The 24093-nt window shown below is 45.2% G+C and overlaps 1 protein-coding gene across 3 annotated transcripts in view; it reads right to left on the bottom strand.

Moving 5' to 3' along the window:
* Positions 1–24093, bottom strand: part of FMN1 (formin 1) — a 370459-nt gene that overhangs the window by 132997 nt on the left and 213369 nt on the right. For all 3 annotated transcript variants that reach the window (XM_036268755.1, XM_036268764.1, XM_036268772.1), the window contains 3 exons: positions 23680–23767; positions 7694–7755; positions 5081–5169 (listed from right to left, as the gene is read on the bottom strand). In XM_036268755.1, coding sequence (XP_036124648.1) covers positions 5081–5169; positions 7694–7755; positions 23680–23767 — 239 coding nt within the window. The remainder of the gene's footprint in view (positions 1–5080; positions 5170–7693; positions 7756–23679; positions 23768–24093) is intronic.

Raw genomic sequence — 24093 nt, 5'->3', positions numbered from 1 at the left:
ATTAATATTCAAACATTGATTCATTTACGACTCGAATCTGGGGCATCTCCTGTCTTCACAAATATGAGCAGTAAAAGCTCGTGGGACAGGGGCACTGGGTCCTGCTGTGAGTCTTGGGGAGTTTCTTTACTCAGATGCTGCTGAGGGCCACCTCAAGGGGGTGCCCTGCACGCCTCCTTTTCCAGATGTGACCTGAGACTCTGCTCCCCAAGCAGGGCCCGGAGCCCCAGGATACGCGCACTTCCTAGAGTTTGAGCACAGGCGTGAAGCATCTACAGAGACTGGGTGGGAGCATGAGCGGCTCAACAAGGACACGGGTACAAAGAAGGCATTGCTGGACGGACGCTTACTTATCACCGGTCTCATGACAGGAGGTCCAGAAGCAACACAAGGAGATGGGCCCAGAGGCTCACAACTTACGTTACCCAGGAAAGAGCAAACAGAGCTGCTCTCTCGGCTTAAGGCTCCCGGGACCGGGGCTTGCGCCAGGAAGGCTGGCAGAAGCTGAGAGCCCATGTCCTGTGCTTGGAGAAGGGTCTGGAACAGGTCCGGAGTCGGAGGAGGAGGGGAGTTCAGGAATTCAACATGGTTTTTGGATAGAACTGGAGAGAATGTGCCCTGGCAAGTTAATACCACAGCATCATCTGTCACCGAGATTGATGCTGGGTAGTCAGACATGTATGAAGCATTTACAGTATGACCGGCCCCGTGCTAAGACCTGAGGACACGATTTCACTTGTACACGGTTCCTTCTTGATAACCTGAGAAATAAATCGATCATTACTGTGGAGTGTGTCCCGTGCAATCAGCGATGGGGCCTGTAGTGGGAGCTACAGAAGCCACACGCAGGGCCTGAAGTCGGAGCCCTGGAGGGACCACGTCCGCAAGGTGCCGGGAGCTCTCTGGTGCTGCAGGTCACCGTGGGAAACTGCCAGGCAGGGCCTCGGCGGCCCGGCGGCCTGAACGGCATCTGCAGGGCAGGTGCACAGGAGTCAGATGCTAAAGTGGGGCTTGGTGTTTTAAAAAGCTTCAGCTTTTTCTAAATGAATGAAGGGTTTCCAACAGAGGAGGGATCCTTTCAGCATTCGGTTCTGGGAAATCACCGTGGCCATGGCTTGGCCGATTGATTAGAGGGGACAGCAGATTTGAGGCTGGGAGACCGACACAACCCCAATTGCGATATTCTGAGAGGGAAGGTGCAAGGACCGCAGTGTGGACGGAGGGGCAAGCGAAGGACAAAGCTGCTCAGGCAGCAAGAACCAGAGTAACCGACCCTTCTCAAAGGGTTCTGACAGTGTCCAGGATGACATGTAGGTTTTTGACTCGGACACCTGGTGGAATGTGAAGATATGATATCATGGAGAAACAAATTTGAAACAACAAAAACAATTGGATGTCACATTCTGTCCAAAAATAGCCCTGCAAAGCCTCCGGGAAGAACATCATCTCCTTTCCCATTTATCTGGGAAAATATCAGAAGTCTAAGGAACCTCAAAGGCTATGAAGCAAGCGTCTGATAAACATCTTCTCCCCCAAATGTGTTTTATTCGCTATGCATAAGAGCTCTTGTTTTGGGACTTTGGGCCTTGGTGCTTAATGATATTTATAGACGGATTTCCTTTGGACTAGTCTAACTTTATACCCCAGGGCCAGTAATAGACAGGACTAAACACCCCCATACAAGCAGCCACAGCTAGGGATCTTTTCTCAGGACGGGCTGCAGTTTCAGCCTGTACAGAGGAGAGCGGGCCTCTGCTCACACTGTGTGGGTTATTCACCCACGGCTCAGCAGGAAGGGTGCAACCGGGCCCCTGGTTCTGAGGGACTAACCCTTGCTTTATCATGCCCAAACACCCGAACGGTGTTGTCTCAGGTGTGTGCGCACACAGGGACAGTGTACGCAACATCATTTCCGGTTGTAACCTGTGTTCTTCCACAGAGGACTACGCTCACAGAGCCTTGTTCTAGAGGTCAATGTGTCCTCCCTGTGGGAGCCCCCAGGCAGCTGTGGGCCCCCGTGGAGCCTTCTCAACAGGCGGGATATGGTGTCTTCACTCTAGGTAACAAAAAGCCTAATCAAACCCAATAGAGTCTCACGTCACCTCACTTCACCACCATCCCGAGGCAGAGCGTAAAGAGCTGAGGACCATCTCCGAAGGGAGGGGCTCTCAGACAGCCTGGTCCCGGGCGGATGACACCTTTATGGGAAATGGCTTTCTAAACCTGGCACTGGGGTGCAAGGAAGCTGATGAGGTGAGTAATGAGGCCAGCCTCGCCATGCTATGATTTATAAGACTGGGCACCACAGGGTTTTTAGGAAATTGTGATGCCGAAACTTCATATTTTCCAATATGTAAAACATGTGTATAGTCAACTAACCTGGAGCTAATGGCAAATAAGTTGCCAGACTCTGGCATAGATCAAACAAATGCTGTACTGTGCAGGAGATGGAAAGCCAAGGTAGAATTCTCTCCGGCCTAAAGTCCCCATCCCTCTGTGTCTTCTCTCTGGCAACTGAGCCCCGGCCATCGCCTCCCCAGGACAACACACGGGCCTCTTTGCTGTCAGTCACACGTTAGCATGTTCAGGAAGCTGTTACAATGACTATTTACAAACTTTAGAAATGGGCTTCTAGCCAGATCATTGTAGAGACAGCAGGAATAATGTTATATGTAGCCCCGGCCAGTGTGGCTCAGTTGGTTGGACATCATCCTGGGCACTGAGGGGTTGCCAGTTCCATTCCCAGTCAGGGTACATGCCCAGGTTGTGGGCTTAAAACCCGGTGGGGGGCCATGCAGGAGGCAACTAATCAATGTTACACTCTCACATCAATATTTCTCTCCCTTCTTCTCTCTAAAAATCAATCAAAAAAAAAAAATCTTAAAAGAAAGTTATATGTTAATTACCTGCCACCATTATTTTGTGTCCTGCCAATGAACCTTGAAAAATAATGGTAGAAAGGCATGAACACCGGAGGAAAAGGGAAACATCCCAGTAGCAGAAAACCACTGTTCATTTCCCTGGGCCGGCCACGCCCACAGCGCAGAGCAGGTGTTGCAAACGAGCCCACGGGCCAAAGTCCGCCCAGCACCTGTTCCGCATGGCCCCTCAACTAAGAACGGCTTTAACAGTTTTAAATGGTTGAAGAAAATCAGCAGAAGGATAATATTTCATGACATGTAAAATAAAATTCAAATTTCAGTGTCCATAAGTAAAACTGTATTGAGACACAGTCACACCCACTTGTCTGTGGTTGTTTTTGCCCTGTGACAGCAGACTTGGGTTGTTCCAACAGATCGTGTGGCCCAGAGAGCCTGAAATTCTTACTCTCTGGTTCTCTACAGGACAAGTTCGCCAACTCTGGGCTCAGAGTGTCATGGCTCAGCGTGACATAGTTAGCACTACCCGAGTGCTTGACATGCCGACTGTCCTGTGAAGGACTGAATGTGTGTGCCGCGCCCCCAGTGCAGGTACTGAGACCCTCACCACTACGTGGTGGTACTGGGAGGCAGGGCCTATGAGAGGCAATCAGGTCACGAGGGTGGAAGCTCATAAGTGGGATTAGTGCCCTTAGGAGAAGACGCACAAGAGCTCCCTCCCTCTTTGCTCCTGGCCATGTGAGGGTACAAAGAGAAGTCAGCAGTCTGCAACCTAGAAAAGACACCCCACCAGAACCCGACCACCCTGGCACCCTGATCTTAGACTTCCAGCCCCGAGAACGATGAGAAATAAATTCCTGTTGCTCATCATCCAACCAGTTTAGAGTATTTTGCAATAGCAGCCTAAACTGACTAAGACAGTCTTCAAAAGGTCTCCACATGGCCTTGTCAGAGTCTAAATATCCCATTATTAGTCACCTGCTTTGCAGTGATCAGCCCGTCAGTGGGGATTAATCTAGTGTATTGGGAGGCATGACTTGGGAGTGGACCACGGAGTCCAGCAGGGGTGGGGGCTGGTAGGAGGATGGCTCCAGCTAGCGGGACAGAAGGGCAGTGGAACCCCATTTGCCCTCATTCACTAGATTCCTGGGCTTCATGGACTAACTGTGGGGGAGGGCTGTTCCTTCACCTAAGGTTCCCAACATTATCATGAAGGTTTGTCAGTAACCGAGTAACCTAGAGACACCCCCCCCCCCCAACCATTTAGAGAGGATTTCCATGGATGCCCAGGTGTCTAAGGAACAGGTACACTCTAGAGGACCCAAGGGCAGGGCGGGAAGGTTTCTGTACAAGCCATGAAACCTCAAATGTCTCCGGGGCTGACTTGTTACCCTAAACTCGACCATTCAATTTTCTCTCTGTTTCCTACCCTCACCTCATCTCCAGGCGGAGAGGTGTGGCCTGAATGGGCACAAAGCACTTGGGACAGCCACAGGCAAAGGGGCCCGCTGTCCGCTCGGACCCATTCCACACTCACCCAGAGTGCTGGGCGGGGCCTGGGGCTGCAGAGCCGCAGACGCTTATCTAAGAACCCAGCCAAGGACAAGGGCCACTCAGCTACACATTAGCATTCCAGATTTTCAAAGGGCACGGAACGACACCCGCAGCTATAGAGCAAACAACTCTAGACGGTGAATGCAGAGAAGAGCGCACACCGAGAGAAGATGGAAAAGTCACAGCTAAATTGGGCAGAGCAGGTGGAGAAATCTAGGGGAAAGCTGGCCCATCCCGGCCACAGTTACTGGACATGACGCAGGAAAACCAATTTCAGTGCTGTGCTCTGACATATCTATTTCACTGCATCAGCAGAACCTTAAACAGGGCAACGACTTCTTCCTTCCTCAGTTATCCTTTTGGCCAGAATGTTTAGTCTAGGAGGAATTAATAAATTGCTAGAACAAGAAAGGGGAGTTACAAGGGATGGGAAGAGGGGTTGAGAAATACTCTATCCAGCAGCACAAAGCTCCCAGCTGCTTTTCCCAGCAGCCGTGTCATCTGCTACACGCAACAGGTCACAGGAATGGTGGAGCGGAGACTTAGCCCGCTGCCCGGTACAGACAGAGGCGATTACTCAGGCCTGGGAGGCGGGGAGACAGAGGCTACGCTTGTGGCCCAGCAGAAAAGGGTTCAAGCATCCTTACTGCTCAGGTTTATCCAGCAACTTCAAGTCTTCTTCTTTGGATGTCTCATAATACTTCCTTATTTTAACCAGTTCATCCTCTTGGGCTCTCTGTGTTCAAAGAGAAACAAAACAAAACATTTAAAAAAACGAGCGATGAGAATCTGTGTAGTGGTGGGGAAACTTTTTTTTCTGCCAAGGGCCATTTGGATATTTATAACATCATTCACGGGCCATACAAAATTATCAGCTTCAAAATGAGCCTGCTGTATTTGGTCAGGTTAATTTGGTGAGGCGTGTGATGTTAGCTGGTATTGATTTCATGGGCCTTATATGGCCTGCGGGTTGGACGTTCCCCATCTCTGGTCTAAAGTCATAATTTTCAACCTTTTTCATCTCAAGGCACACGTAAATCAATTACTAAAATTCTGCAGTACAACAAAAAATATATTTTTTTGCCAATCTGACAAAAAATTATAGCTATACTTTTGATTCATTCACAATGGAGAGCTATTGTTGTGTCCGTCGTCATTTTTTAAATTTTTTATTTGACAATCTGGGAAAAGAGGTCAGTGCCCCTGACTAAATAGTCAGGTATTGCATGTTTTAAAAATTCTGCAGGCCCAAAGCAATGTGTCTCAACGTGTGGTCTCTAGACCAGCAGCATCAGTATCACCTGTCACTAGTTAGAAATGCAAAATGTTGTCCCTACCCCAGACAAGAAACCCCAGGTGGAGGACCCAGCAAGCCCCCCCACCCCCAAGTGATTCTGGTGCATGCTAATGTTTGGGAATTCCTGGCTAATACAAATGGTCATAACAAGTACATTGGCTGGATACAGAAGCCAGGATATTGGGTTGCTGCCTTTGAAACCTCTCTGTCTGTTAGCAGGTAAGGGTCAAGTTGTCCTTCGCACTTATTTTCTGACCCTCAACAGCCCGCCTAACTTATGTAGGCTCCTGACTTTATTCCTGGTTACCATCTTCTCTTTGTCTACATTTTGTAAGCATTCCTTGCCTGGACTACTTATTTTGGCATTTAGTTGCATCCTTTCTCAACTTGTCCTGCTATTTCGGCTGTATGTGGCTCACCTGCGCTGGGAGCTAACTAGTACTGACTGTGGGCACAGTCCTGAGCCCATGGCAACAGCAAAAAGCATCCAGAAGGCACTTTGCCTTTTATAAAGTCCTCCATCAATTATTGTGTCCTCATGACGCAGACGACTGCACCGAGGCTTACACCATACCTGGTAGAGGGCCTGACTCGGAACCTCTCTTTCTCCTACAGCACCACACTGCCCTCCGGGCACTCAACAAACGCAGTCAGCTCCAGAGGGCCTGGCACCTGCGCACCTTCTAGTCTTTTACTGAAACCCCTACTGATAGAAATGGGAGAAGTTCCCACCCAGCAGTACTAGACAACTCCAGATATAAAGGATGTAAAAACATGTAGGGAATTGTCAGGAGAGCCTGTAATTGTGCTTGTTATTTCCACACATAACCCAAATATAAGACTGTCTATGGGTATAGTGCTGTTTATTTTTAAAAGGCATTGCTACTGCTACATATATGGAATTCTCTTTGAATACTCAAAAAACAAAAACAAAAACAAAACCAGGTAGAGCCCATTAGAATTCCCACTGTACTGATAAGCAGACAGGCTTATGAAGTTTAACTGGCCCAAAGTCATTCAGCAGTCAATGATGGAGGTGGGCCTGTCTGACGCCGTATCCGGGACACACCCCCGCCATCCTATACCGTTAACACCGTCAGCTCATTTGGGCTAAAAGTAATCGTTTCCATTCCTCAGGGGGAGACACTGGTGCACACCAACATTAAGTCTGCAGCCTACCTTCAGTAACTCTGAGAGCAAGCTGTGGGGCTGCGTTCCGTGGCATGGAAGCGTCTCCAACGTGAACCGCCCTCCCTCGCAGGTGTGCCAAGGGATCTACTAATTCAGATACCACAGTGGGGGGAGGAACCTAGTGCTTTTCCCAGGTCTGCTCTTATTTGAGCTTGCATTTCTGGGCCTGAACCTCATCCGTGCTGCACCAAAAGCTTACAGCCAAAGAATGGGAAGGAATGGCTCCGTGATTTTCAGGAGGAAGGAGTCACATGTAACCATTTTTTTTTCAGACCCAAACATTTTTTTTTTAGTTAAAAGAGACATGGAAATCTGGAGACTCTGGCTCTGTCTTTGTTGTTGTTGTTGTTGCAATTTTTATTAATTTATTTTTGTTATAGATGTTTCTCCATTTTTTCCCCACTGACACCCCCCCCCCCCAGCACTATTGTCCATGTCCATTGGTTACACATACATGCATGTAAGTTCTGTGGTTTATGCCTTCCCTCCTCCCTGCCCACCTCTTCTGAGGTTTGTCAGTCTGTAACCTACTTCCATGTCTCTGGGTCTATTTTGTTCTTCACCTTATTTTGTTCATTATATTCCACAAATAAGTGAGATCATGTGATATCTGTCTTTCTCTGATTGGCATATTTCACTTAGCATAATGCTCTCCAGGTCCCTCCATGTCGTCTCAGAGGATAAGAGATCTCTCCTTCTCACAGCTCTTAGTGTTCCGTTGTGTATATGCACCACTGCTTTTTTATCCACTCATCTATTCTTTGATACTCACGTTTTCATATAAGGCCGCCAGGGTCTCCAGATCAACCACCGAGTCATCCACGTTGAAAATGGCTGCCGAGCGCCCAGAAAGAGAAAAAGGTGAAAGTTTTGATCAGATTCCCCCCTGCTAACATTTAGTCCACGTCTAGCTCTCAAGCAATACAGTGCTGCACCTCCTCACACAAGTTGTGTCTCTTAGCGTGTTCCTGTGCTTTCCTGTTGCACGAGGGCCCGCGAGAGACCCCGCGACGGTCAGCGGCCACCGCGGGCCTGCGCCTCGGCCCGCCTGGCTCAGCCCCTCCAGCCCGGCGACCTTTCTGCGGTTTAATTTAGGCTCCACAGGAGAAGTGTGTGTGCTTTACAACTAAATCGTCTGTTGGTTTGAAGCACACAATTTTAAATCTTTCTTCCCGGCTGGTAATTGAAGAGATTTAGTACGTAATGCACCAGAACTGACTCTTGCCCATTACCAGGAAGAAAGAGCGAAAGAAAGACAATGTTGGCAAATTAAACGAATTCAGGCATGTGATTTCAGGCACCTTTCCATGGCCACTGCAAACATCTTGTTCGGATTAAAAAGACAAGGAAAAGCAATAATTGCATCAATGGCGAATTAAGATTATGGAAACCTCCCAAGAGTTCAGTCTTAAGGCGAATTCTCGTTCCCTTGGTTTTATTAGGATTCTGCGTGCTGTTCTGTATCTTAAATAAGTCACTCAGCTGTTAACTACTATGCTTATGATTTCTTCTAGAGAGATTCCTTCCCTTCTTTACCAGGGTACAAACATTGAATTTAAAGCCTTAATGGATTTGGCAATCAAAGTGTTTGACAGGCTGCTCCACATCTTTAAATAATTATTCAAAACTAATAAGGCTTGTTCCCTCAACCCCACCTCCCTTCCCTGACTTTACATTGTGAAATTAACCAGCACGCTAGTAAATTTTCTCCGTGGCAGGCTAATTAATTTTATTAAACCAACCAGTGATATTTAGAACGCCTTAATATTCTGCTCGTCAACCATTATGCTGTTCATGCCGCGGCACCCTGGTTTTCAGAGAAGGTAGGGATCAAGGTAAAGGGCAGGTTGCTTTCAAATTGTTTTTGCTTCTTCTATAGTTTAGAATCATATGGACCCCTTCATATAATTTTAACAAAGCTAATTAACTCAGCTGAGATCATGTAACTTCACAGAACACCGAGAAATGTACTTAAAATTCCTTCCCAGGCCACCTTTCTCTAACTTAGGAGTTAATCAGCAAGCTATTGCTAGGTACAGGGGGTAGTGAGAACAGCAGAGGTCAGCATGCTAGTGACAAAGTCATCTCAGATTCCACCAGGACAAAGAAAAGTTACTCTTCTGAAAAAGCCAATCTGAAACCACTGAAGAAAAATGTAGTTTGGGGTGGAGGGATGAAAGAATTCACCCTCCCAGGACTGTTATTTTGTACATGGAGATACGAATTCACGAATTTTTTAGACAGACCAGGTAGTTTAACAGGTCAGCTGCTTTAAAAAAAACAGAAATTGGCCAGGAATAATGTCTATTTTATGTACACTCCAATATTCTCCTACAAAAATCAGCTAACAGGAATGCAATGAGAAAAGGTGAAATTATAAATAATTTATTAGAAATGCTCAATTTTAATCATACATGCTAGGTACTATGTATGAACTATAAGCTTAGCTATAAGTGAATAACCTTAGCTAATGAGAAAGAGAATGATCTGCGGTTTCTTTTCTTAGTGAGTAAATATTTGGTTTTAAAAGGTAATCGGTCTGGGACCCAGATACACAACTGTACGGGCTCTATGGCCAGCCAGAGCTCCTGCAGTGTGCCAGGGAGCAGAAAGGAAACATCTAGGCAGCACGGGGCAGAAGAACCATGGGCTCTGGAGACATCTGATTGCTCGTTCACCCATCCCTTGAGTAAACATTGGTTGAACGTGTATGAAGTTCTAGATGCTTTTCTAAAATTCTGTGATTATATATATGAGGATATTTTGATCCCTCCATGATAGACATCTTGGTCTTTTTCTGTACCTTGTGCTTGTTTCTTCACCAGAAAAAGAAACTCCCTTGAGCAGTCGCTTCTCCCTGGAATGGCGTCTCCCAGATCTCTGCAGAACTGACTTCTGTGCTTAGCTAGAATTCGTCCTCATCAAAGAAACCTTCATTGGTCATTCTGTCTAATGTCACTCATTTTTGATATATGAAAAGTGTATAAGATATTCAAAGAACTTGATCTCATGAAATTTATACTCCAGCTTAGGGGAAAGGAAAAAACAAGTAAATCATCTCAGATAGCGAAACACTATGAAGAAAATAACGTAGAGCCCAGCTGGTGTGGCTCAGTGGTTGAGTGTCAACCTATGCACCAAGAGGTCACTGGTTCAATTCCTAGTCAGGGCACATGCCTGGGTTGCAGGCTTAATTCCCATTATGGGGTGTGCAGGAGGCAGCTGATCGATGTTGATGCTTCTCTCTCTCATCAATGTTTCTATCTCTCTGTCTCTCTCCCTTCCCTTCTCCCTCAAAAATCAATAAAAAACATTAAGAAAAAAAAAAAGAAAGTAATGTAGAAAAATGAGCGACATTAGCTAGAATGACCAATGAAGGTTTCTTTGATGAGGTCGAATTCTAGCTAAGCGCAGAAGTCAGTTCTGCAGAGATCTGGGAGACGCCATTCCAGGGAGAAGCGACTGCTCAAGGGAGTTTCTGTTTCTGGTGAAGAAACAAGCACAAGGTACAGAAAAAGACCAAGATGTCTATCATGGAGGGATCGAAATATCCTCACTATGTGATCCTGGAAGGGTGGGTGGTCTGAGCCTCAGCACATCCATACAACAGGTGTAACACCACTTCCTGAAACTATGAAGAGAGACAATGTGTATGCTTGGCACAGCACAGGGAGCATGGTATAAACTCAAAATGGGCAGTGGTTACAGGATTTTAATATACCCACTGTTGATGTGTTTTGATGTTTGTTAATGCCTTATCTGCTCTCACATCTGGAAAGAACTAGAGAAAGAAGACAGCAACTACTGAGTAGTTTGTGCTACCAATGCAACTTTCCAGAATTCTTGAGGGTTTAAGACAGGAGGCTTGACTTGAGGAAGCATTATTAATAGCATTATTAATATTATGCACAGATAACTCTACAAATGTCTGACGGGAAATACAGGATGGCTTTGGGTCCATTCAGAAAGTTTACCTAGTTTTTACATCTAATTTCTGTCTTTCCCAACAATATGTCCTTTGTCATACCACCAAAGTTAGTTTTTGAAAACACAGGGTCTCAAAATTTTACTTTGATATTTAAAATACCTCAGATATCTTTCCTTTTAATATTTTTCTCATGTTTAAATTGATCTTAGAGAGAGGAAAGGAGGGAAGGATAGAGAAAGGGAGAGAGGGAGGGAAGGGGAAAAGGGAGGGGAGAGAAGGAGGGCGGAGAGAGAGAAACATCAATGTGAGGAACATTGATTGGTTGTCTCCCGCACTGCCCTGACTGGAGATCAAACCCTCAACCTTTTTGGTGTATGGGATGAAGCTCCAACCAACTGAGCCACACTGGCCAGGCTGAATTTTCTTTTTTTTTTTTAAATATCTTTCCCTCCATTCTTAACCTTCAAACACTTTTAAAATAGCAATATCACCTTTAAAAAAAGATTACAAGTAAAAATTCAACTGTTACACTGCTTCAGGAAGACATCTGAAATACCCATTTATTAATCACCATGAATCCAGCCAAATTCATTCCAAGCAGTGGCTATTTGCAAACGTACAAGTGCCACCGATCCCTGCCTGGACACACGTGAGGCAGTCTCAGTGGAGAGAACAGATGCAGCCTGGCTGGTGCGATGAGCAAGCGATGGCAGGTAGTTCAATTTGGGTTGAAGAAAAGCATCAATTAAGTGAACTAAGGAGGTGAGACTCCAACATGGTTAGTGGAGCAAGAACTTGCGGGATTCCGAGTGCCAGGGTGAAGAACCTATGGTGCCCTTGACAGACTGCAGGGAACACTGAGCAAGGATGAGTAGGGTGGTGCACTGGGTAGAGTTACATTACAGAGGACACATCGACATTCGGAACACCTGGTTTTGAACTTCTTCCAGTGGGCAAAGGTGGCAAAACCTGAGTACTGCGGACAGAAAGAACGAGACAGATGAGAGACACTACAGGGCATGCAGAGTGGCATCGCTAACTGGCTCTGGGGCTGAGGAAACGGGGGTGTGAACCAGTTGGAGGCTGGAAGCTTAGATTTGGGGGAAGAGCTCTGGGCCACCCACAGAAATCGGCCGAGGAGCTTAGGAACTAGACATGCTGATCTCCCCCACAGGTCCCGGGGAGGCAGTGGGAGAGGGGAAATGATTGAAGATGATAGATTAAGTTATGGCCAGTGCCAATATTCCACTGAGGTTTTTCCTCTTCCACGTAAAGATCTTAAAAGTATAATACAATTTGAACGTAGAAGGGACACTGTGAAGAGATCACTGGGCTGAGCACATGAACTTGAGGAGATCAAATTATTTCTATTATTTCAATCCTAGAGTAGCCAGGGAGGTTAGGTTATTGGCCAAAGGTCTGAAGAGTTGGAATAAAAAGAAAAGCATAAGTCCTAGTTTTCCTTGGAGAGCCGTCTTGTATGTACATTATCCTGCCTCCTATTCACCAAAAACAGCTTAAATTCCTACAGAAGGCCACAACTCTTGAAGATCCAACTTAGAAGCATTACATGAACCCATTTAGTTAGTTAACTGATGATTACAATATAGAAAGATATCAGTCATTGATTAAAATATTTTTGGAGTTGCCTAAGACCAGGTAGCTCCGCCCATTTTATACTTTAGAAAAACACTCTGTCTGCCTCTCTCTCATTACACAGAGTCACACAGGCACACACCCATACACACCTTTTATCTCAAATGCTGAATGAGCACACACCAGCCTACGTAATTCCACAGCGTGCCTCCAAGCCCTGATACAGTAATTCCAAGTCATTCTAGCTTTTGTTCCCATCTGCATAGGGCTCATTATACCAGCACTCCTGCAGATGGTGTCAGAAAGGTGAAGTGTCAAACCCACAAAGGGGAGACCCCAACAACTCCTTGCTACTGCAATATCAATCATTGCTGGTGGTTTTTACTTTTATCTCCCTCTCTCCTTAGTTATTCCCCCTCACACTGTCAGTTCAGCGAGAATATTTCACCTACACCTCACAATATGCCGAAAGGAAGTAGACACACGCTGTGAAAAGCTGGTAATTTTATTGGGTTCCTTTACCTTTAAAAATCTGTTACTTGGTCAAGTCTGGTTTCTGGGCTCCTTTTTTGCAGGGAAATTGAGGCAAACATTTTTATGTGGTCCTCTGGTGCCTGTTCTGTACTCCAAGAATTATATACACAAGGATCATTAGAGTAGTGTTTCGCCCATTAAGATATAATAACCGTCAGCAGGGACAAAAAGCAGATCAGTATCACAAATTCAAACTAACAGGCTCACATAAAAACTATGCGCCTGCTTCAGGCATATGCGCAGGGTCAGGGGCTCACACAAGAGGTACATTCCCTCTCCGGTTTGGAGACAGCTTTTCACAAGATCGGGGTGAGCAGAAAGGACACGCAGGAATTCTCTCAGCCTACAGCCACTTTTAACCCTGAACACTTTCCTAGCCCCGATGCACCTCCTCCAAATAAACAAAGGTGACTGCTTGCTGTGTGAAGGGCTTCTCATTAGCACAAAGCAAGCAGTTACTCACGGGAGCTGTTCTTTTTGATCGAAGGAGCACCTTTGGGCAAGAAACAGGGAGACTGAGGGAGGAAGGCACACTCTTTAGGTTCGATTAGCCAAAGGGGACCTGGTCATCCCAGGCGTGGAAGATGTCGCAAACGGATAAGGCTGGGTTGGTTTACCAGCTGGGGCTCGTGTTGGTTTTAGAAGTAAGCTCTAGCTAGCCCATCTTATTCTTCTTTGTATTTCCTTAAGCGGTTGACACAATACCTTACACAAAGTGAGATTTTAATAATCGTTTCAAGTGGACCAGCTTTGTTCTCAGCCCCAGAAAGCAAAGATTAATGGGATTGTTTAATTCTATGAATAGAAATTATTTTGTTCATAATGTTAACTTCCAAATCGCCAATATAATCCTTAGCTGTTTTGCCCGAATAATTAATATTTTTAGGGCTTGATACATTTGCGAGGAAAAGAGAACAGAATGTGGAGTGTTAAATGAGAGGTCATGGGTTTTTAAAACTCTCAGGTAACCTACCCCCACCCCCAACCTTTCAACTACCACGAACTAATTCCTTGACCTCAACCAAGGAAAAGGCAAGGATGTGGGGTCAGGAAGGAGGCAGTGGGAGAATCAGAGAGATGAGGACAGGCAAAGCAGAAACATCTGCCCAAAGGCTCACGCCCAATAATGAGGCCATCGCCAGAGGAAAGACCAAGTTCATGATAGAACTGGGTGGAACCTGGAGGGTGGGTCAGGACGAGCTGCACAGAACCTGCCCCACTGAGAACTCTGTAACCGCGTCTGTTCACAATGGTCATAGCTGTCCCATAACCTTTCCTCTGTACACCTCCCTTCCCACCGGCCCCTGTGCGGCACCTCCAAGCGGCACCAGGCACACCTGAGACGCAGGTCTGCGCAAAGCCTCGCCCTCCACGTGCAGCCGGATGAAGGCGGAGGGCACCGATTACAAGGCAGCTTAAAGGAATCTCTGTCCGCTACACCAGAGGGTGGGGACAGTAGGCAGAATTTACAGGGGGTTAATACTTAATAAATTAATAGCCAGCAATTATTGGCAGCTTCCCGTGTGCCAGGTCTCGCTCTGTTTACATGTAATCATGTCCAGTGGGTACTAGTGCTGTCCCTAGTTTTACCGATATGATACCAAGGCACGAAATCAGACAGTTTGAGTTCCAAAGCTCAGTTCCATAATGAAATGTGCTGGATAAGTGTTAAGCTATAAATAATCACGCCACCTAAATTCCTCCCCACCTGAGAAACAACCACACGGAGAGAGATCAGTTAACCAACTACCCAGGGCAGTCTATACAGAAGCCATGGTAAACGACATTGTAGGGTGTACCTTAACCAGTAGTCTCCCACGGGGAGCCACAAACAGCTCCTGGCACAAAAATTTCACCTGTATATTCCACACAACCATAACTTCATCATTATCCAGTTATCACGAATAGCAATTCAATTCGAATATGCTGTCTTAACATGCGGGATAAAACGATCAAAATGTAATCTAACTACTTGCAGTTATTGAAAATAATCAGGATGGCAGCTGAAGTCATAGCAAAATGAATTTCTAAAGCAGAGAAATCTGAAACTTGAAAAGTCATGATCTTAAAAGAAACAAAAATATAAATAATCAAACGAAGATGAACTCTCCCTGGCCAGTTGGAGCATCTCCCTGGGCATCGAACTGTGCAGGTTCGATTCTCGGTCAGGGCACATACCCAGGTTCCTTCAACCCCAGGTTGGGGCGTGTACAAGAGGCAACCAATCGATGTGTCTCTGTCACACTGAAGTTTCTATCCCTCCCTCTCCCTTCCTCTCTCTCTCTCAAAAAAAAAAAAAAAAAAAAAAAAATCAACGAAAACATATCCTCGGGTGAGGATTAAAAAATAAAGAAAAGAAAATCCAATATAGAGACTAATTTTCTTTAAAAGATACAATTCCTTTAAAAGATATCATTGCAACCTTCTATTGCATTACAGAACTGACTGAGAAGAGAAGCAAAGGCGCCAAGAATGAAGAAACACACACACACGCACGTTGCCTCCAGACACATAAGGAATAGGAACTACCTAGGGAATGTATTTCCCAGTCTTATCTACATTGCCAAAGCCTGCTAGTGCCATGGCAGCCGATACAGACTTTAACTTGGGCTTTGATGGAAACAGGGGGCAGGTATAAAGGACTCAGTGAACAGAAGCTGGCCGGGAGGTGGAAGAAACGACAACACCGAAGGTGACATTATCTCATCGGTTCCAAAACCTCAAAATCACTCAGTCTCATTAAGTAAACATCCCAATTCTTGCCCAAGACCAGGCATGCACTATATGCCTGGAGGTGCCCAAGGTGCCATTTTATAGGTGCAATTAAAATTGTCCATGGTTCAAACCTCAAAGAAGGGATGCAGCATAGAATTCTCGCTGCTTCCCCGCCTGCACCCCTCTCGTCTCCGTAGGGCAGTGGAATGAGAAACAGGCTGGGTTAAGCTGCTTCTGTTCCTCCATTAGTTCTGGTTCTTTTAAAGCCAAAATTACATTCCAGGCAGATTGGATGGCCCCAGTCAGTGCCTGGAGGTAAAGTACAAAGAAAGGCCACCCTCTGGTTTCTGGACGCAGCTCCAACTGAAGGAATGAACAGTGGCTTAAACAGAGGTGGGCGGGACCCCGCTGCTCAGGTGCTGAGACTCAGTGGGAGGACGAGGAAGGTGGGGAAGAAAAGGGCAGTATTAGAACCTTGTTTACATTTACCTAAAGTTTTTTTTAAAATCGAGCAAGCCAATATTTAATAAGCTGATTGACCCCGGCCCCTTCATTCAGTGTGTCAGCAGGTCAGGATCACAAGTCGCCTCTGGGGAGGAAACGCCTACATACGTGGCATCCTCACTCGTCCTTCTACTTTCGACATGTTGTGATGCGGGGACAATTAAGTAAAGGTTTCTGATTCCAAAATCTGGTTTTAACTAAATTGGACAAAACAAACGAGCTGGCTTCGAACGCTTCCTGCGGACAAACCCCAGATTGAAGATGCTCTGTCAACAATGAGATGTGACAGAGGGGGCACTGCTGGTATGAGTTCTTCGTCAGCCATGGGATGAGTTCAAAGCAAGGATGCTTGAACCGGATTTGCCAAGACTCTGACCTCCATAAATTATAACAGAATTTATCAAAGGGTTGGTGGAAATCTTGGTCTAAGTCCACTATTGTGAATAAGGAGCCTCACCCAATTTATATGCTGAGCCTTGAGATATTAACTAGTGAGAACCCAAAGCCATCAATATTAGTAAGACAGTAAACATCACCAATCTCAGTTTTAATTCATATTTTTGCACACGTTTTATGATGTGACTATTGGGTCTGTCACACATTTACATGATGTACGTGTTTTTAAAAACACCCCTTGAGAAGCATGCTCTGAACCTTTTTACTGAGAGGAATATACGGTACACACTGCGGAGGCCCGACTGCCTTTGAGCATAGGGTCTTCTAGCCTAGAGTCACAATGTTCCTCAGGGAAGTCCTAGACAATCCATGTCGAATTTCAGAGGTTTGGTCACAAGAGTTATTTTCGCGCTGGCCAGGAGGCTCTGTTGGTTGGAGCATAGTCTCATACACCAAAAGGCTGTGGATCGATTCCCAGTCAGGGCACATATACCTGGGTTGCAGGTTCCGTCCCCGGTTGAGGTCTGTATGGATGGCAACCAATCAAAGTTTCTCTCGCACATCGATGTTTCTCTCTCTCCCTTCCTCTGTCTCTCAAATCAATAATAAAAAAAAAAAATGTTATTAAAAAAAAAAAAAAAGGCAATAAGCCCTGGCTGGTTTGGCTCAGTGGTTAGAGCGTCGACCCACGGACCAGAGAGACCTGGGTTCGGTTCCCGCTAAGGGCATGTACCTGGGTTACAGTTTGTCCCCGGCCCCAGTTAGGGTCCTGTGGGTGGCAGCCAGTTGATGTGTCTCTCTCACATCGATGTTTCTCTCTCGCTCTTTCTCCCTCTCTCCCTCCCGCTCTTTCTGAAGATAAATGCAAAAATGTCCTCGAGTGAGGATTAAAAAAAAAAGCAATAAAAACATATACTTGGGTGAGGATTAAAAAAATTAATTATAGTTTAGACAACTAACATAAACCTTGACAGATATTTCTAGAAATGATTAGGCAAAGCCCAGTGGGTGTTCCCAGATGTGGGGTTCAGACTCTGGGCATATAACTCACTGGCCTTCTCTTACATTTTAATTTTAATTTTACATTTTAAACAGATAGATAGTCGGATGCTGCTGAACTCCCAAACTGAGATTCCGGAGTAGTAGAAACTAAACTGAAAAAAATGTTTTATTTTTATGTTAGATTAAATGTTATGAATATAAATTCTGAGTGTACGGGAAATTTCCAAATGCGTGCCAGGAGGTTTCTGGCACCCCGTCTGTTGCAATGCATTCGGAGGTTTATAGCGAGAAGAGTCAACAGCAATTTTCCATCTCCCCTGGGACAGGGAGAAGAGGAAGTCACCGACGTGGAATGAAAACACTGATTTGCAGTCATGCAGGCAGTGACTGTGTCCAAGGATGCCAAAATGCTTTTAGATACGAGTCATCCCGTTTGGTGGATGGAAAACCAGCAAGAAGTAAATCACTTCTTCAGAGCCTCTCCTGGACCACAGACAAGGGCTGTGGGTATTACGGTCAGTCTCCGAAACAATGCTTCCTCCGTGACCACGGTCCTCCCTCCCATGCGGTGCTTTGAGCTTCAGGCAGCACAGGGGTTTGGCTTTTTTCCTACAACATGCCCAACCCCATCTTGGGTTGAGAGAAACAGATAAAGGTGGTTACCTTTTGGGGGATCTTCTGTCTCTAACCTAGCCTGTCTACCTAGCATCAGGCTAGGATGTTCGGATGCTCACTGAACACTTCAGCATAACGGTCTCCAGTCACCTCAGACTCGGCACCCAAAATGGCATGAACCTTCCTGCTTCTGCCCGAGCTTTTCTTTCTCTACGTCCAGTTTATGTTTCTGGCATCATTATGCACATTCCTGTTAAGGCCAGAAACCCAAGGTACAGATAAGACTTCTTCAAGACTGCTTGCATCTGATGTGGCTAACTGTAGTGATTCTCTCTCCAAGTATCCCCTGAATATGGTCTCCTCCTCTACATTTCTACAGACTTAGTCCAGGCTCTCATCACTTATCTCAGAAATCACAATCCCTTTCTAACTGATTTATCCACGATCAGTACTAATTCTTCTCTACTCGTTCAACAGACACTTGATGATCAGCACTGAGGTGCCAGGCACAGTACCGGGTGCTCAGGGCGCATCAGTGAGCCATCTCCCTTTGGAGAGTATATTCTAGAGACGAACATACACGAGAACGCGAGCAGACAAACAATGACGTGCTGTGCAGAATGGAAGAGAATCCCCTTAGGGTGACTTCAATCGTGGAGGGCGTCGGGGAAGGGCTCTCTGAGGGGACATTCAAGCTGAAAGCCCATCAGGAAAAGGAGCGAGTAATAAAGAGCAGGGGGGAAAGTCCTTCAAACAGAGCGGATGTGCAGCGCTGTTCATTTAAAACGGCTGAGCCTTCAAAGACCCAGAGGAAGGCAAGAACATGGATGGCCCTTTTAAGGAGAGAGCGCCACGGAAGTTCGAGGGCAGGGGGAGGGCAGGCACAGCCCTCGCTCATCAGATGCAGCGGGAGCCTGGGAGGCCGGGGAGGCCGGTCATCCCCAGCCTGAGAGATACTTCTGCGCTCAGAATCACATCCCGGCGCTGCCCGTCTTCAATCCTGTCTCTGTTACTGATGGGATCGTGTCCAGATTCGGTGTGATGAGACTCAGCCCTTCCCGTGCTGGATGCCGCTTGCCTTTCTAGCCCTGTGCCCTGCACCCGCACGGTCACACGTTATCTGGACTCTCGAGCTGTACCTCCTTACGCGGGCCCTCTGTGTGTGAGGACCACCCTTTCCCCCTCTAAGACTCAGCTGGAGTTTCACAGGAGGAGACAGGAAATCGCTTTGTTATTTCATAGGCGACTCTACTGTCATCTTGGGCTGCTCTTTAGGTCTCTCCCACCAGCCTCTGAGCTCTTGAGGACGTTAGAGTCTGGATGTCAGGTGTTGTGGTCGTTATGGTGCCTGACACAGAGCTGGCCTTCAAAACGTGTTTACTGAGAGAAGGGAGGGAGGGAGGGAGGGAGGGAAGGAATGAAGTTTTGCCCAAAAGCACTAATCGAATACATGACATTCAGATTCCATCTACTCTAAGGTTTAGTTTATTTTTTTTAAATCAAATTGAATTTTAAAAACATTGCATGACTTTTACGTATGATGCATTAGCCCAGTCGGTTGTGAACGATGCTTAATTATCAGAGAGATTCTTAGCGAAGAAATGCAACGTGACATAATGGACAAGACTGGCTCTCTCCTGCAGATCTCAGGCCTTGAGCTCCCAAATCTCACTTCTGGAACACACATTACAGGGAGTATCTGATGGACAGTGGAGACGCGTCCACCCTGCACACGAGGAGAACAGGTTGTTTTTAAGACTTGAACCAATAAAAACTGAATTATCCATCCGTGGGAGGTAACTGTGGACTGAAATACCCCAAACTATTGCCTAGGTGACCAACCTGTCACCTCAACAACAGGGAAGATGGCATAAACAATATATAATGTTGCCCTGGTCGGCTTTGCTCGTGGTTAGAGCGTCGGCCCGCGGACCAGAGAGACCTGGGTTCGGTTCCCGCTAAGGGCACGTACCTCGGTTGCAGTTTGTCCCTGGCTTGTCCCTGGCTTGTCCCTGGCTTGTTCCAGGCCCTGGTTGGGGTTGTGTGGGTGGCAGCCAGTCGATGTATCTCTCTCACATCAATGTTTCTCTCTCTCTCTTCCCCCCTTCTCCCTCCCGCTCTATCTGAAGATAAATGCAAATATGTCTTTGGGTAAGGATAAAAAACAAACAATATATAATGCCAAGTAGAGACAAGCAATATGCAAGTCATAATGCACAGATATGATAAATACGTCCATCAAGACAAAGGAAAATTCTCTAAGTGAACAGACTGGCTGCATGGTTTATACATCAGCTCCTTGTGAATCTGAAAAGTGCAAGTTAGTACATTTGTCTCTGTGCAGTGAAAGATTAATACATGACAGAGGCTGAAGAGTAGTCTCCAAACTGTGGCCATTTCGCCATGGCTGTCGTGCTGTGTGACCTTGCCTGGCGGCCAGCGGGCCTGCTCCAATCAGCTCTCGCTGCAGCCGCAGACCCCACATTAAAACAAACGTTTTAGGCCAAAGTCAGCACAGGGAGTCCTTTCATCAGGATGACAACACAAGGCCAAGTGCATTCCATTCACGACCAGACATGGACTCGGAATGAAATGTAACTGACATAGCCCAGCTCCTGAGTGACCTTCAGATGCCAGTGTCAGTCAAATGATCCTAAAGCAAAATTAAGCTCAGGTTATACTGCCATATTCATCTGGAATGCATTACTAAATGAAGACATGCAATGGAGCTCAGGAGCCAACTCTGTGGTGGATTCCAGAGGTGCCTGAAGCAGGAGAAAACGAAAATGGTGCCCACAAGTCCTAGAAGTCTGCGATGCCACCTCTGACATTTCTAATGCTAAGACGTAAGTCACGTCTGCGTCACGCAAGCAGCTCTCGCCCACAGTAGACTACTGGAAAAGTCTCTTATCCAAATCACAATGAACATTCAGTGCAACAAGGCTGGAAATCCATGGGAAGGTTCATGGTCCTGAGTGGGTAACATGGCTGGACTGTCTCTTATCCGTATGGCAACCTGATATACTACAGCAGGACATGCTGAAAAAGAACTGAATAAAGTCAAAGGTGCTGCTGCCAGTGTGAAAACTCATACCCATAGTGCTATGCATCAAGGGGATGACACCAAGCAGGTTTGGTTTTCCCAGGCTCATGAAGGGGGCTCCTGTTGAGGAGCCAATGAACCTGAAGAATCACTTTCCAATGTCACCGACTCCATCAAAATGTTCAACTCCTGAAAGAAGACTAAACTTCCCTGCTGATATTTTTCACTTTTGTTTCTTTTTTTTTTTCATTTTTGCTTTGTCCTAGCATCATAATTTCCTGGTTTGAATTTATTCCAAACTCAATTCTTCTAGGCGACCTAATGCCTAAAGTCACTGGAGAATTCCTTCCTGCTTTTGATGGTGGAACTTTTTAGCCATTCTCTGCCCCTAATTCAAATCAATTACTGCAACATTTTTGGAGGTTTCATATCCAGACTCATGTATTTAGTTCTACTGTTAAGCTTAAATACTAAAAATAGACAGCTTGTTTGAATAACTATCGTGTCATTCAGGATATTTTTAGTTTTACGTGAATTTTTTAATGTTTGCGGTAAAGCAAAATGTTAAGCCCTTAACAAAGCTCCTTTGAGAGGAAAAGCAGTGTCTGAAAGTATCGTAAGTGTGTTTCAGTTCAGGACCTATGGAGTCTTCTGCTGGGCACCAAAGCCAAATAACTTCAAGCAATGCCGACAGAAGCATGAAGGGCGGTGAGGTTTGAGACACTGCTAAACTCATGAGACTGTATTACTACTCAGAAAATATCATCATGACATGTGGAAATAAAGGTTTACATGTAATTGACTACTGAGAAAAAGGAGCATTGTTTTCAGGTGAGACACAAATTTAGAAAGATAAGATGGTTCTTGGTCTACTTTTCTTTTCTTTCTTTTTTTTTTTTTTTATCCTCACCCGAGGACATTTTTCCATTTTGTGTTCAGATAGAGCAGGAGGGAGAGAGAGAAACATCGATGTGAAGGGACACATCGAGTGGCTGCCACCCGCACGACCAACCAGGGCCGGGGACAAACTGCATCCGAGGTACGTGCCCTTAGCGGGAACCGAACCTGGGTCTCTCTGTACCGCAGGCCGACGCTCCAACCGCTGAGCCAAACCGGCCAGGGCTGGTCTACTTTTCTATAGACTAAGAAAACTATTTATAGGTAAAATGCCCTCTCTTTAAATGTCTCATTTCAAATGGAGTCAAAGACCACCACATTGAAATAGTGTCATTTGACAAAAAAGAAGAGATTAAGAAACAATGACATGGCAAGTGGACGAAGAAAAGGTCCTTGAGAATGTTATGCTAAGAGAAATGAGTCAGTCAGACAAGGCTAAGGACCTTAGCCTAATGATCTCCCTCACGCGTGGGATATAAAGCTGAAACTCACAAACAGTGTGGTGGTTGCCAGAGAGAAGGGGGTGGGGAGATAGTAAAGTGGCCAAATATATGGCAACGGAAGATGATTTGACTTTGGGTGGTGGGTACACAATTTAGAAGCAATATACAGATCATGTATCATAGAAATGCGCATTTGAAAACTATATGATCCTATTAACTAATGCCACCCAGTAACATTAAAAAAAGAACAAAGAAAGAAAAGTGTTTCTCCGTAATAGTGTGTAGTAAAGAAATGGTGGAATTTGTATATTACAATTTTGAAAACTTCTACTAAAATAATGAATCTAGGCAAAGATCATTAGTAATTGATAATATCATAAAGAGAAAATCAGATATTATGTACTTCATGGTAGAATATACAATATTATCCAGGAAGTATTTTCCCCCCACTCAGGAGAAGTGTCTAGATCAAACTAACAGTTTGCAGGAGCCACAGGGGACAGAAGAACATAATAAATGAGAACATGGTGATACAATTGGCAAAATCTTGTGGGAAACTCCACAGAACAAGTGACATGATTTCTTTGAAAATTAATTACAAAGGGGAAAAAAAAGAAAGGATGGTGGAAACCTAGCTTAAAAGAAACCTGAGAGACACATCAAAAGCAATGCATGAAATTTGTTTGGATCCTCCATCAAACTAAGTATAAACAAAGGGATGAAGTAGTGACTACAGGGACAATCAAGAGAAATTAGAACTACATGCTTGATGATATTGAGAAATCACTGTAAATGTTTTTTAGTGCATGATAATGGCACTGGAGTTAGGCTTGAAGATGTGTCCTTATCTTTTAGCCACGTGTTGACATTTTTAACAGATGAATTAAGTCTGAGTTTTGCTTCATAATAATCTAGTCGGAGATAGCGTGCTTCAGACGAAATAAGATGAAACTGTTTTGTAGCTGGGCAGTGGGGACATGGGATTTGCTATGGCATCCTAACTGTTTATATGTTTGAAATCTTTCATAATAAAAAGCTGAAAAAACATTAAAGGTTGGGGGAAAAAAATGATAGAGAAGACTTACCCTGCTGGATATCCTTCATTTCTAAATGCAAACTAGATATCAAGATTCCCACAGTTTGAGATCGTTTTCCATCCAATAGCTTGATGATCTGGAATTTAAACATAAAATTAACACAAGTGCAAATGGCCATGCAATCTTTCAGAAGCATATCAAAAACGTTAAAATTTTCAGATACTGTTGCACTAAACAGATGCTACAGTTGCTCTATTTTAATAACCCTTTAATTTAAAAGCAATTTATCCACAATCATAGATATTTTAGAAAATAAAGAAAAAAATACTACCCCAAATTCCACCAATCTAATATGAGCACTAAAATTCTTTAATATATTTCTCTAACCTTTTATTCAAACCTTTCATTCTTAACTAAGTTGAAATCACAATATAGGCCAATTTTATATCCAACGTTTTGACT

Source organism: Molossus molossus, unplaced genomic scaffold, assembly GCF_014108415.1.
Source record: "Molossus molossus isolate mMolMol1 unplaced genomic scaffold, mMolMol1.p scaffold_m16_p_1, whole genome shotgun sequence".
In the NCBI taxonomy this organism is placed as follows: Eukaryota; Metazoa; Chordata; class Mammalia; order Chiroptera; family Molossidae; genus Molossus; species Molossus molossus.
Note: the sequence above shows the minus strand (reverse complement) of the source record. Positions and strands in the feature narration are given on the sequence as shown.